At 52.8% G+C, this 11,948-nt stretch overlaps 4 protein-coding genes across 4 annotated transcripts; 1 reads left to right on the forward strand and 3 right to left on the reverse strand.

Moving 5' to 3' along the window:
* Window positions 1-523: 523 nt before the first annotated feature.
* Window positions 524-2,683, forward strand: UHO2_04526 (uncharacterized protein; the record flags this gene model as incomplete). Its single annotated transcript, XM_041558518.1, has 1 exon — window positions 524-2,683. The coding sequence occupies one exon, from the start codon at window positions 524-526 to the stop codon at window positions 2,681-2,683; it is 2,160 nt and encodes a 719-aa protein (XP_041414452.1).
* Window positions 2,684-3,393: 710 nt separating this feature from the next.
* UHO2_04527 (uncharacterized protein) lies at window positions 3,394-7,092 on the reverse strand (the record flags this gene model as incomplete). Its single annotated transcript, XM_041558519.1, has 1 exon — window positions 3,394-7,092. The coding sequence occupies one exon, from the start codon at window positions 7,090-7,092 to the stop codon at window positions 3,394-3,396; it is 3,699 nt and encodes a 1,232-aa protein (XP_041414453.1).
* Window positions 7,093-7,629: 537 nt separating this feature from the next.
* UHO2_04528 (uncharacterized protein) lies at window positions 7,630-8,394 on the reverse strand (the record flags this gene model as incomplete). The annotated part of the gene is made up of 2 exons (XM_041558520.1): window positions 7,630-8,190; window positions 8,275-8,394. The coding sequence occupies 2 exons, from the start codon at window positions 8,392-8,394 to the stop codon at window positions 7,630-7,632; spliced, it is 681 nt and encodes a 226-aa protein (XP_041414454.1).
* A 1,464-nt stretch (window positions 8,395-9,858) lies between these two features.
* On the reverse strand, window positions 9,859-11,532 carry UHO2_04529 (putative POB3 - protein that binds to DNA polymerase I; the record flags this gene model as incomplete). The annotated part of the gene is made up of 1 exon (XM_041558521.1): window positions 9,859-11,532. One exon carries the CDS (start codon window positions 11,530-11,532, stop codon window positions 9,859-9,861), a length of 1,674 nt encoding a protein of 557 aa, XP_041414455.1.
* Window positions 11,533-11,948: the final 416 nt, after the last annotated feature.

The following is an 11,948-nucleotide window of genomic DNA, read 5'->3' on the forward strand; positions in this document are numbered from 1 at the left end:
CTTGCAGCATTCCAACGTCTCGCCTGGTCGCAACATTATCGTCTACGCTGCTGCTCATTGCATTGCATTGCATTCAGTTCAATTCATTTCACCCCTCCTACTTCATTGCGCTCAGTTCGCCATCTCTTCATCTCCAGCCCATCTCATTACGTAGTCCAGCTTGAAGATTGGAAGCCTCGAAATCCCACCTCTCGCCCTTCGACGCCACTAGTGCCGCGCATATAGCCATCGAGTCTCGTTTCGGACCGATTCTTTCATCAGCCTCGACTCCATCAACTCAATCCTTCCAATCCCTTCCCCCCACTTGCCGCAGCTGATTGACCGGCTTCATCAGCTTCCTGCTCCCTTCTTTCCACAGACTCATCTCCTTTCCATTCGCCTGGAGCGAATACTACTTGCCGTCTCCTCTTGCCTTGTACTCTGGTAGTCAAAGCGAGCTAGGCTTACATCCCCCTCTCACCCCTTGCATATCTATCATCTCTTCTCTTCTTTCCCAAACTACCACCAGCTTCTCCTCAACACGATGACCAACAATTCGCCTTCCTTCCCCTCGCCGACTTTCTCATCGCCCCCTAGCGCCCAGACTATCTCCGCCCCTTCCTCATCTCCGCGTGCTCCATCCTGGCCTCCTACAGACGCCTCCCATCACATCGGCATGTCTCGTAACTTTGTTGACCCTCACTTTTCTGCAGAACATGCAAGCTCTGCTGGCTTTCAGCCTATGTTGGCCGCCAACCTGTCTGGTCCCTTTGTTCCCAACGCCCGCATGTCTGCTCTCGCCAATTCCGCCAATTCCGCCAACTCTGCCTCTATGCTCGTGCAACCTGGCATGTATGGCGCACAGCATCTCAACACGTTCTGGAAGCCTAGCCCATCCAGCCACATGATCAAGATGGAGTCTAGCGCCGACCTCTTTGCTCCCAACATGCCTTGCGACTTTTCTTCCTTCCCTGACTCCCAGCCTATGGTCTCCAGCATGAGTCTGCCCACTTACGCTACCCATGCTCTCGACAGCCGATTCACCTTGTCTGATGCTGAATCGCTTTGCTCGCTCCCATCTCCCAGCTCCACATCCGAGGCATCTTCGAGACCCGCTTCTGTCAAGCGCAAGGCAATCACCGATGCTTCGCTCGACGCTACTTCGGCCCTCGGCACGGACGATGCTAAAGCTAACAAGAAGTTTTCCAAGCAATCTGGCCAGCGACGCCCTCCACCTTCGGCATATCACGTCACCGAGTCGGGCAAGCCTTTCCCCGTCATTGACACCTCGGCCAAGCACTCCAGCCTCTTTGTCCCTCCCGACACCTCGGGTCTTACCAAGCGCGAGGCTCGTCTTGTCAAGAACCGTGCCGCTGCTTTCCTCTCCCGACAGCGCAAGCGTGAACAGTTTGAAGAGATGCAGATCAAGTGCAAGGCTATCTCGATGCTTGTTTGGCGCATGTGGGAGACCATCGCTGGTCCCGACGCCGGATCCGAGCTCATCGAGTCGACTCGGCTCGCTTCGCTTCTTGCCAACCAAGACCCCGCGGCCCGTCTTTGCCTCGAGGAGGTCATCTCGAAAAAGGGAGCTTCCATCGCACCTACTGCCGACGAAGCAGAGGGAACACCTGCACCCGAGTCGCAGCCTATGCGCCCTGCTTCCACTGGGCCTGCCTCGACAACTCAGAAGGAGGCTCACAACACCTCTGCTGAGCTCGAGCGCACTCGATCCGATCTCGCTGCTTGCCTGCAGCGTGAAAGTGAGCTCCTCTCGCAGCTTGACGCGCTCCGCGCCAGCGCTGCTGCTATGCCCCTCGACAACATGCCCCTTAACAACATGCCCGTTGCAGATATGAATGACTCGCAGAACTGGAACAACGCCGGCATGGACGCTAGCAACATGAGTGTCCCATCGATGGCTTTCAGGGGAATTCAGGGCGCTGAGCTTCCACTCTTTATGCCTGAATCGCCCTTGTCCAAGTTCAGCTTGGGCGATGTCACCAACGCTGGCATGTTGCTCGACGCTTCGCACGCCGGCTTCGACCTTTCCAAGACTCCCACCCTGGCCATGTTCTCGGAGAATGCTCTGCGCAACCGATCTGCCCAGCAACAGCTTGGCAACGACAAGGCTTCCGGTTCAGGCATGGGTCTCGGTCTCGATTACCGATTCCCTTGCGCTTCCGCTCCCTCCTCGCCCTCTACAGCATCGTCATGTTCGATGGAGAGCAGCCAGTCTCGACACCACGGCTTGATGGTGGCCAGCAACAAGAACAGCAGCAGCAGCAGCAATGGCAATGGCAATGGCAATGGCAAAGCACCTAGCACCCTTGCTTCGGCCTTGCTCCTTGCTGGTATGCCGTTGATGGATGTCGGCCCCACCGCTAAGGAGCTCGCTGCTGATGAGAAGCTCTGCTGCTCTGCTGCTGCTGCTGCTGCTGCCGGTCGCAAGGATGCTCGTGCTGCTCGTCGGGTGAACTGCAAGGCTAAGGCGGTTGCTCGTGCTTCAGCTTGCGCTGTTGCTCGAGACAACAACGCTGGTCAGCCATCTTCGCATCTCTCCGACGACGATTTGCTGATGGAGATGGGACTTGACTCTGCTTCGCTCTCGGAAGCCGAGGATGATGAGCATGTCGATATCAAGCCTTGCACCTCGACATCGAATTTGCAGTCTGCAACATGGGCGAGCACCATCTCTTGCGCATAGTTGCGATGCATCCCAATCCTCATCTCAGCATTTAACGACAACTTGTAACGCCCCCCAGAGTCTCGCTCTCGCCGAGACTGACGACCAGGGATCCTGTGTATCATCATTATAACCTCGCATCTTGTTCTTTCCTTGTTTTCTGGCGCTCAAGTATCGGTTTCGGAACTGTATTCTCCCTTTGTCTCCTGGCCGCTTTTTGTTTTTTTTTTTTTTTGTTTTTTGTTTTGTTTTTGGATTCGGATTTGGATTTTCTCTATGCATGCACGCTCCAACGCTCCAGGATCGTTTGCATCGTTGATCCGTTGCTTTTACAAGTGCACCCACGAGCTGGTCTCTGGTTAGGCTGACGTTGCATCGCATCGCATCTCCGACTGGGGGTAAGGTTGGGAGTTTCTTCTATTTCCAACCTTTTCTTTTTTTGTTTTTTGTTTTGTTTTTTTTTTTTTTTCTTCGGATTTAATTTGTTTCGTTCGATGTGGAAGGAGGAGAGGTGTATTTCACTGGGTATGTTTTGTGTACATTTTTTTATTTTATTTTTCAGTTTCAATCTCATTGTGTCGTTTGGGTTGTGTTCAGTCTGGTTTTGCACTGTGCTGTGCTGTGCTGCGGTGTGCTGCGGTGTGCTGCGGTGTGCTTGAATATGGTATGCATTGCATTTCAGACGTGCATTGTTACCCATGCTGTCTGTGACTAAATTAATCGAGGTCAATTTAGGATTGGTCGTCATCGTCATCGTCATCGTCACTAACAGGCACACCTTTTTCTCTAAGCCTTGCTTTATCAACTTTCCGTTTCTGAGTCAGTTCTTCAAGAAGCACAAGCAGGTCTTCGTTTTCCCTACTAATTTCTTCTTTCTCCCTATTCGCTTCATCCAATTCCCTACCTTGCTCACCTTCCCATAGCGACGACGAGTGCGAGGAGGAGGTGTTGTTGGATAGCATACATTGCTTGAGTTTTTTCTCAAGCTCGCTGAGCTTGGTTTGGAGTTGTTCATTTTGCTTGTTGCAAGCAGAGAGTTGTGTGGTTTGGTCGGCGGAAACGAGGTCTCGCTCTGCTTTGGCAGCGCTCGCCTGGGCCTCCAACTGGTGCAGCCTGCTCTGCAACTCTCTCTTCTCCTGGATCGCGCTTTGCGATGCTGCGAGTTTGGCTTCGAGGTCTGAAATTTCTCTTGCTCTTGACTCTGCCAGGTCTCTTGCCTCTAGGAGTTCTTTTACCCCTATGCCGGCCGAAGCAGTAGAGGAGGTGGAGGAGGTGGAGGAGGTGGAGGAGGTGAGAAGTTGGTCATATTTCTTCTTTAATTCTTCGTTGGTCTTCTGCAAAGCCAAGAATTCCTTTTGAGACGCTTTTCCAGCTGAACTTGACGCGATTTGCGAGGTTAGTTGTAACACCTTAGCGCGACACTCTTGCTCGTTCTTGCTCGCCTCTTGCAAAAGCTTTACTAAATCATGATTCCTATTTTGCTCCTCTGCCAAACTTGCTGCATGTGTAGACTTGAGTTCTTTCATTTCCGCCTTTAGAGCTTCGAGCTGCGTGGTTGAGGAGGCGAGTTCTTGCTTGGTCTTTGTAAGTTGGCTTTGCAGTGGCTCGAGTTGTTTTGTGTGAGTGTAGCAGAGTTGGTCTTTTCGTTTTTCGAGCATTTCAATCTCGCGTGTTTGTTTAGCGACTGTATCTCGAAGCGCTTCTGTTTGTCGCTGTGCGTCGAGTAGTTCGACTGGCATCGCAGCTTCCCTTGCTGAACTACTTGCCGGATCAACAGTAATCGATCTAGAGATGAGCGTAGAGTTGAGCCGCCAAAACTCAACGAAACTCCAATCGAACCATAAGCCTGCTCTACGCCGTTTGGAGAGATGGCCAAGACCGTTGACTTCCAGATCTTTATCTGCTGCTTCTTCGTCCCTCTTAACCTTCTCCTCGCTCTTTGCTCCATCACCAGTCGAGGGATGGGAGGCGGAGGCAGAAGAGGCGGAAGAGGCGGAGGCGGAGGCGGAAGCTGCAGCAGCAGCGAGAGCTTGTGCAGCAGCAGCCTTTGCTTCAGCCTGTTGTTTGGCCCTCAGTTCGTCGGCTTCGGTTTGTTCTTCTACGAAAATAAGCTTTTCGAGAATATCAGGTGTAACTTGGCGGAATCGGACATCGTCGGAAATGCGAGCGATTCGAACAGCGAATTGGTCTGCACCGATACGTGAATGAAGGATAGGATGCATCGTCGCACGAGTGACGGCGACTTTGCCGGGGTCCGTATCGAATTCGTAGGCGACACCCAACAGAAACGCTGCTAAACCTTGAATGAGTGGGTCGACACCTGAAGACTGGGCTACGGGTTGGATGACAGCTTGCAGGGTAGCCGATTCAGAGAGGAAATCCCTTACGCTCAACGGCGATTCGTGTAACCAGATGGAGAGCAAGACTAGATAGCCCACCATGATTCGAGTCCAATCCGCAGCGGAATAGGAATGCGAGGAGACGGTGGAACCCAATGCCGAAGCACGTTCTTTTCGGACTGCATCCGCCAGTTCTCGCTCGGATAAGGTGAGGTTTGCTACGAGAACTTGGATGAGAGAAGAGGGCGCATCTTCATCATCATCATCATCATCGTCGTCGTCGTCATTATCGCCTTGTTTTTCTGCACCGACGTGCTTGACAACTTTGCCATCCGGGTCGATGGCGATGGAGCGAGCGGCCAATTTGGCTGTCTCACTCCCGCGTAGGAGGTAGGAAAAGAGCATTGTAGAAATGAGGTGTATGTAGGCATCGGCGTGGTCGGATGTGGCTGTGGTTGATGGGTTTTGTGTTATGCCTTCGAAGAGGATCTTTCCAGCGGGTGAAGCTGCGGATGCTGTTGCGTTATCCTCCTCCGCAGCCGCTTGGGGAAGGATACCGTTAACGATAGAGAGACGAGCCTCCATATTATCAGCCACATAAGAACGGAAGCAGGCGATAGCAGCACCTCTTAAGCCCAAACCACCTTTGGCACCGGAAGTGCCAATTGCAGTCTCCACAAGACACACCGCTGCGGGACGAGGTTGCAATCTAGTAAAAGAAGGTTCCTGGGAAGCAAAAGTAGGGTCTTGCCCAAGCTGCTGCTGCTGTTCTCCGCCATGCTGACCCTCGATTGGTGTCTCTGCCTTAGGCGGCAACAGGACCTTGACCGGCTGTACCAGCAAACTCGAAAGCAAATCCTGATTTGCCCTCGAACTCTGCATCAAGGAGGCTAAAAGATGCAAGGCCTGCGCCTTCAAACTAGCGGGTGCCGTCGAACCAAGCGCAAGGTCAATCAAACACTTTGTCATCCCGCACTGCAACAGGGCAGCTTGGTTTGCACGTCGTCCCTCGGCCTGACCTGCAATCAAGAGTGCGGCGATATCAAGCACAATCTTGGCATTGACGACTTTCTGCTGGTCCCAATCTTGAAAGCAGAAAGCTTCCAACTGACGTGCGTATTCGTGGTCGGCATGCTTGGATGGCAACTCGTTGTTCGCTGGAGCGGGTGGGTAGAATAGTAGAGGTGCGAGCATCGGGATGGAGAGGGTTTCGCGGAAGTAGTTCTGGTTGGAGACGTTGTATCGCAAGAGGGCTTCGAGGCCTTCGAGGGCATCTTGGACGATGATACCGCCTTCGATCCTGCCTTGGGCGGCACATACGTCAAGGAGTTTTTCGAATGCGCCTTCGAAAGCGACAAGTTTTTGGATGTCTGCGTTGGCGTAGACGAGATGTGGGAGGAGCAAGAGTGCTTCGTTGCGGACGATCTCTGCGGATGAACCAGCGCCTTCTGCTAGACATTCGAGGATGGCGCCACATCCTCCTGGCGCCACGAGGACATGATCTTGAACTCTGTGCGGACGGTTGCGAAGCAGAGAGCCAAGAAGTTGAAGCGATGCAAAGCGAGTGTAGAAAGCGCGATGGGGAGCAAGAAGCGGCAAGAGACAGTGCAAAGGCCCAGGCTCTTGGAGAAAGATGTCGGTGTGCTGCAATCCCGAAGGTGGGCCTTGATTTTGCTGTTTTCGCCTGTTCTGCGCTTGAGCTTGGGTTTGCGCAGATGCTTGTGCCATAGCAGCAGCTTGTGCCATAGCAGCAGCTTGTGCCGTAGCAGCAGCTTCTGGCGACTGAACCTCGCAAAGGATGATAGAGCACTCGATCAAGGCTCTTGCTGTGTCCTCATCCTTTGCATCTCTTTGCAAGGATTTGAGCAAGGCGGGAAGGGCATGTTGACCAACAGCTCTGTTGTGATCTCTGCTAAGACCTTTGAGGGCGAGTACGGCTGCTCTGCGATCTTCGAGGGAGAGCTGATACTCGTCTGCTTTGATAAGACGGTCTGCAAGGGTTTGGATGGTGTTGATGGCGGATTGGTTGCCTCCGCCTGGTTTGGCGAGGTTGGAGTACTGTTGCCGGAGGATGTTGAAGCCGTGCAGCATGGTGGGGGGATGAACCTAGCTGTGACAACCTTGTAGTGACGGTGGTGAGAAGGAAAAGAGGAACCAAGACAAGTGTGAGCAAGTGTTGGAACGAATGATCAGGTCCCTCGGCTGTCAATTCTTCAAATCGCTTGGCCCGTGCACCTGCATTTCCACGTCGTCGATCCATCCTATCGCGATTCAACCTCCCCGATTCCCCGATTCCCCGATTCCCCGATAACCCGAGTCGCCCAGCGATCTCCACCGATCTTGAGGCGCTGATCGGGATTTGGATTCAAGAGGAACACACACTTGGCACACACAGAGATGGCATCGTTGGAAGTCTTGAACAGGATACAATCTCGACAACGATTCAACATGCGAGCAGCAGGAGGAGGAGGAGGAGGAGAAGCAGCAACAGCAGCAACAGCAGCAACAGCAGCATCACAGCTTTCGAGGGTGTGTGTATATATACATAATGACGAGAAAAATGCAAAGAGAGACTAGCGGAGATAGCGAGAGAAGGGAAAGAAGGATACTGCAAGTTGTAGTGCAAGCTTAGAGCTCCATATCGGCATTTGTGCCAGTACTCTGTGCTGGAGATGCCGGAAGCAGCGCCTGTCTCAAGCCAGATCTGTTGGCGAAAAGAGCTGTAGGCTTGGCCTTGATGTGATGCTTCCTCTTTGCCAAGTTGAGTTTCGAGGTGACCGGGCTGAGCTGTGCGTCGGTGGGAGAGTAGAAGCTGTTTGCTGCAGCAGCACGAGCTGCCAGGGGGGCTGTGGCTTTGCGATGACCCTCCTCTTCGGTGAGGCAAGAGATTTTGCCGTCTTGGACTTTGCGCTTGATGACGACGAGAGAGTGGACGCTTTTCACCACATCAGAGTCGGCAGATGCGAGGCTCAGCATCTGGTCCAGTACGATAGTGCGCGGTGGCAGGGACTCGGGTGTGACAAGCAGCCGTTGGCGGAGGGTGCGCTGGGTGTAGGGGGCGAGCAGGTCGCAGAATTTTGACTTGATGCCCTTTGGTCCGACAACTACGTCACCGGTGGGGAGCGTGAGGATAGCTTCGTTGGCGAAGATAGAGAGGCAGGCATCGCTGGGCGAGGCAGAGGTGTAGAGCTGTTGCAGCAAAAGGAGAAGCATCCTTGGCTTAGTCAATGGCTACCAGTACATTATATTCGTCTGGTATGCGGTCCAACTTACTTGGTGAAGGCACTCAAGGAGGTTAGCTTCGTCGTCCTTAGGTTGACGTTCAGGGAGGAGCTTCGAGTGCTCGGGAGCAAGCCCGGCAGCGTTGAGTCTTTTGTTGGATCCGTGGAACATACTTGACGAGTGATGACGAGGAAGCTGGTGTATCTATCGGTTGGCTTTGCTTTGTCGTTTGCGTTGCTGCAATTGATGCTGATCCAGAAGAACAGTGGTCGAAGTGATGATGTTGGATCTTGAGGACGTCGTAGCTGGTGATGATGATGAGGAGAAGAAGAAGAAGAACAAGAACAAGAACAAGACAAGTGCAGAGCATGAGGACTCTTTTATTCCAACACTACTTGCGCAAGGACGAGAAAAGTAGATTCTATCCTATCCCAAGCCTGGACCAGCGAAAAGGGCACCGAGATGGACCCTGAACATTGCAAACCAACCCAAAGAGGCAACCGACGCATTCACACACCCACACACTTTGAGGGATGAGATGCAAAGAAGCTGCACAACGACAAAAGTGTCGTTGGTTGGGATAGGTTCTATCCTTCCTCAACCCTTCTGTCGACCCCTTTCTTGCCTTTTGCAGCGCTTTTCTCCGCTGCTTCTCGCACGATCTACTCTTGAGCTTCATCTCAAGCTAGCCCTTTGGGTCCAGTAGGAAGTACTGCAGTCAATGTCTCTTTACCCTCGAGCATCGTGGAGGCATACAATGTGAATGTAAGATATTCTTCAAGGCGACATGGGGGTGTGGTATTGTCAAAAACAAAACACACACACACACACGCGCACACCTTACCAAAAGTCGCGCCAAAGGTGTCACGCGTCACGCGTCACGCGTCAGGCGACAGGTGTCACGCGTCAGGCGACAGGTGTCACGCGTCAGGCGACAGGTGTCACGTGGATTTTCTTTCCCTTTTCCAATGTCAGAGCGTACAATTCTAACATTGGTCTGGTTCCGCTGCAAAAGTGTCACTTTACGCTTCTCGCACATAACCTTGTTCACCTTTAGGAGATGCTTGTTAGGGTTAGGGTTAGTGTCCACGGCGATGTCAAGACTGCAAACATGGCCTTTTCCCACGAGGCCACCAAGATGGCAATGTACGATTTCCAATAGGTCGGTATCAGACTGGTCGTCCAAGACCTGGCCAAGTTGCTAACAACCTCTATCCCTGCTCGCCTTCTAACCTCGAGGGAGCAGGAGGAAAAGTTGTTGAGAACATACCACGACTTGCTGCGCAACAGTCTTGCAGAAGCAGCCGAGTAGGAATGGGAGCATTTGATGCGCGTTTGGCAATTAGCATTGGTCGCTTGGCTGACCTTCTTAGCAGGCTGGAGTCAAGGTTTTTGGGCAAATGTCCAATGGTTGACGCACAGAGTTGAGCAGTTGTTGAGCGATCAAGTCTGGGTTGAGAATGTTACAAGTCGGTGGGTGAGTGCGATGCAAGCTCAGAAGTAGTCTCAGACAAGGAGGAATAGAAGACACCGATGCCATTGTCAGGTAGTGTGCGAGAGAGAGAGAGGATGCTGCAATGATTGAGATTCAGTTTTGTGCAATTGCCCGGGTAAAGCGTGCGCATGATGATGGCCTCAATCCTTTCTCTTCTTCTTCGGCCTCTCCTCCCCCGCCTCCTCAAAGCCAGGATGATGATGATCATCATCATCGTCATCATCGGAACCGGAATCGCCTTCGGACGGCGAACCACCATCGGATTCCGAGTCGGCTGCAAAATCTGCATCCTCCTCACTATCCTCATCCTCCCCCTCCCCGCCTCCTCCACCCATATCCTCCTCGTCATCGCTCAACAACCCCGCCGCGGCGGCTGCCGCCAATCCACCCGTCTCTTCCGCCATCTCATTCTTAATCCTCACCTTCCTTTCGGCCAACCATGCCTTCAACCTATCCAACTCCTCCCTCGAGATCGACTGGAAAGTGTGATCCGTGCCACCCTTGGTGGCCACCCTCAAGTCGAACGTCTTGGACGAAGCAACAGCTCCACCGACACGCGAGAGGATGGCTTGGTGGATCTCCGAGTACGGAACGTAGACAGGTTGCTTCGAGACCCAGAGCAACGACTTTTCGAGTGGGTAGAGGTTGCCGTCTGCTGCTTTGAGGTTGCACTTGATGCTCGTCTGACCGGAGGAGGACTCGAAATCCGTAGGCGTAGCGACTTTTTGGCCGGATAGCACTTTGAAGATGTTGGTCACGATACGGAAAGTGGGTTCTTCGTAACGCTTTTTCAGCTTGCCATCGTACTTGTCTTGGATCGTTTGTTCGTCGAGATTGAGTTCTGCATCCATCTCTTCTTCGCGTGGGAATTGGAGGACTAGATATGGGTAACGCGTCTGACCCTGACGAATGGATGGATCGAGACCGATGACGAGCATAACGTGGATCTCGTCCGACTTGGGTAGGAGGAAGAGCTTGTTCATGGAGCTGTAGAGGATCTTGTAATCGTACGTCTTTCCGCGCAGACGGATGAAAGTGTTGAAAACATCGATATCGTAACGTCCACGAGGTGTGAGGACGAGAACCTCTTTGAAGACGACGATCGAGTCGCCAGCAACCTGACCAATATCGGCTTTCGACTTGAGCGCTTCGTGGAAAGCCTCTGCTGCTGTCTCTTGATTGTTATCATCGCCATCGGCTGCACTCGCCGCATCGCTTCCATCCTCCTTGGCAGCTTGACCAGGAAGATAAAGCCTCATCTCGACAAGCTGATCCCCCTTGTTACCGCTCGACTTGGTTGCATTGGCGCCCGGCTGCTGCTGTTCGGGATTTAAAAACTCCATGGAAACCTCTGTCTTTGCAATATTACTATTTGCCAGATGCGAGAGTGGAAGCTCAAACGCCAACTTGTCCCGGACCAAGAATTGAACGTCATGGTTGCTCATCTTTGCCTGACCCCAATTCCAACCTGTGGTAGAAACCTCTTGTGTCTCGAGGCTCCTGTTGAAGTACTGACGAATGTGAGTGGAGAGACGTTCGAAGTCTTGACGAGTGAAACCGTCAAAGTTGGTGCGGCGTGGATTGACCTGTGCTGGGCAAGGTGTTTCGCGATCTTTGTTGAGGTGGATAGCGAGTTGGTAGTTTCGTGCCACACGAATCCACTGGAAGGACGTCATCTGATCGGCAGGGATGGTGATGGTGCCACCTTCGCCGACAGAAGGTTTCCAACCCAGACCGCCCTGCGACATTCTCAACTTGCCTGGGGTGGTATCGAGACCATGGAAGATGTTCTCCCACTGTGTTGTGCCCGACATGTTCTGCTGCGATGCGATGCGATGCGATGCGATGTATCGCTCTTTGCCGTTTCGAATGGGAGAAAGGAGCGGTCAAAGCCTGAGGATATCTGTCCGTGGTGGCTAACAAGAGAAGGGGGCTGATAGGCGACACGAGAAGGGAAGATGAAAAGCAGCAGCAAAGAGAAGCGCATCGACGCACTTTCCTCTGGCTCAGTCCGAGTTCCGAGCTTTGATTTTACGAAAAGCTGATGTTATGCCGAGCAGAACAAACAATTACGTCGGCTGCCAATGCCTCGCACGGATCAACGCTTCACTGTCCGAGCGAGAAAGACACAACCGAGGATGAGCATTCTTGTCCCCCTTGCGCTTTCCCTATCTTTGCTTCCCCCCATCACTTGCTTCCCTCCATCACTTGCCTCACTTGCCTTCCCAAC

The sequence above is a fragment of the Ustilago hordei genome (genome assembly GCF_900519145.1).
Source record: "Ustilago hordei strain Uho2 genome assembly, contig: UHO2_contig_09, whole genome shotgun sequence".
Taxonomy (NCBI): Eukaryota; Fungi; Basidiomycota; class Ustilaginomycetes; order Ustilaginales; family Ustilaginaceae; genus Ustilago; species Ustilago hordei.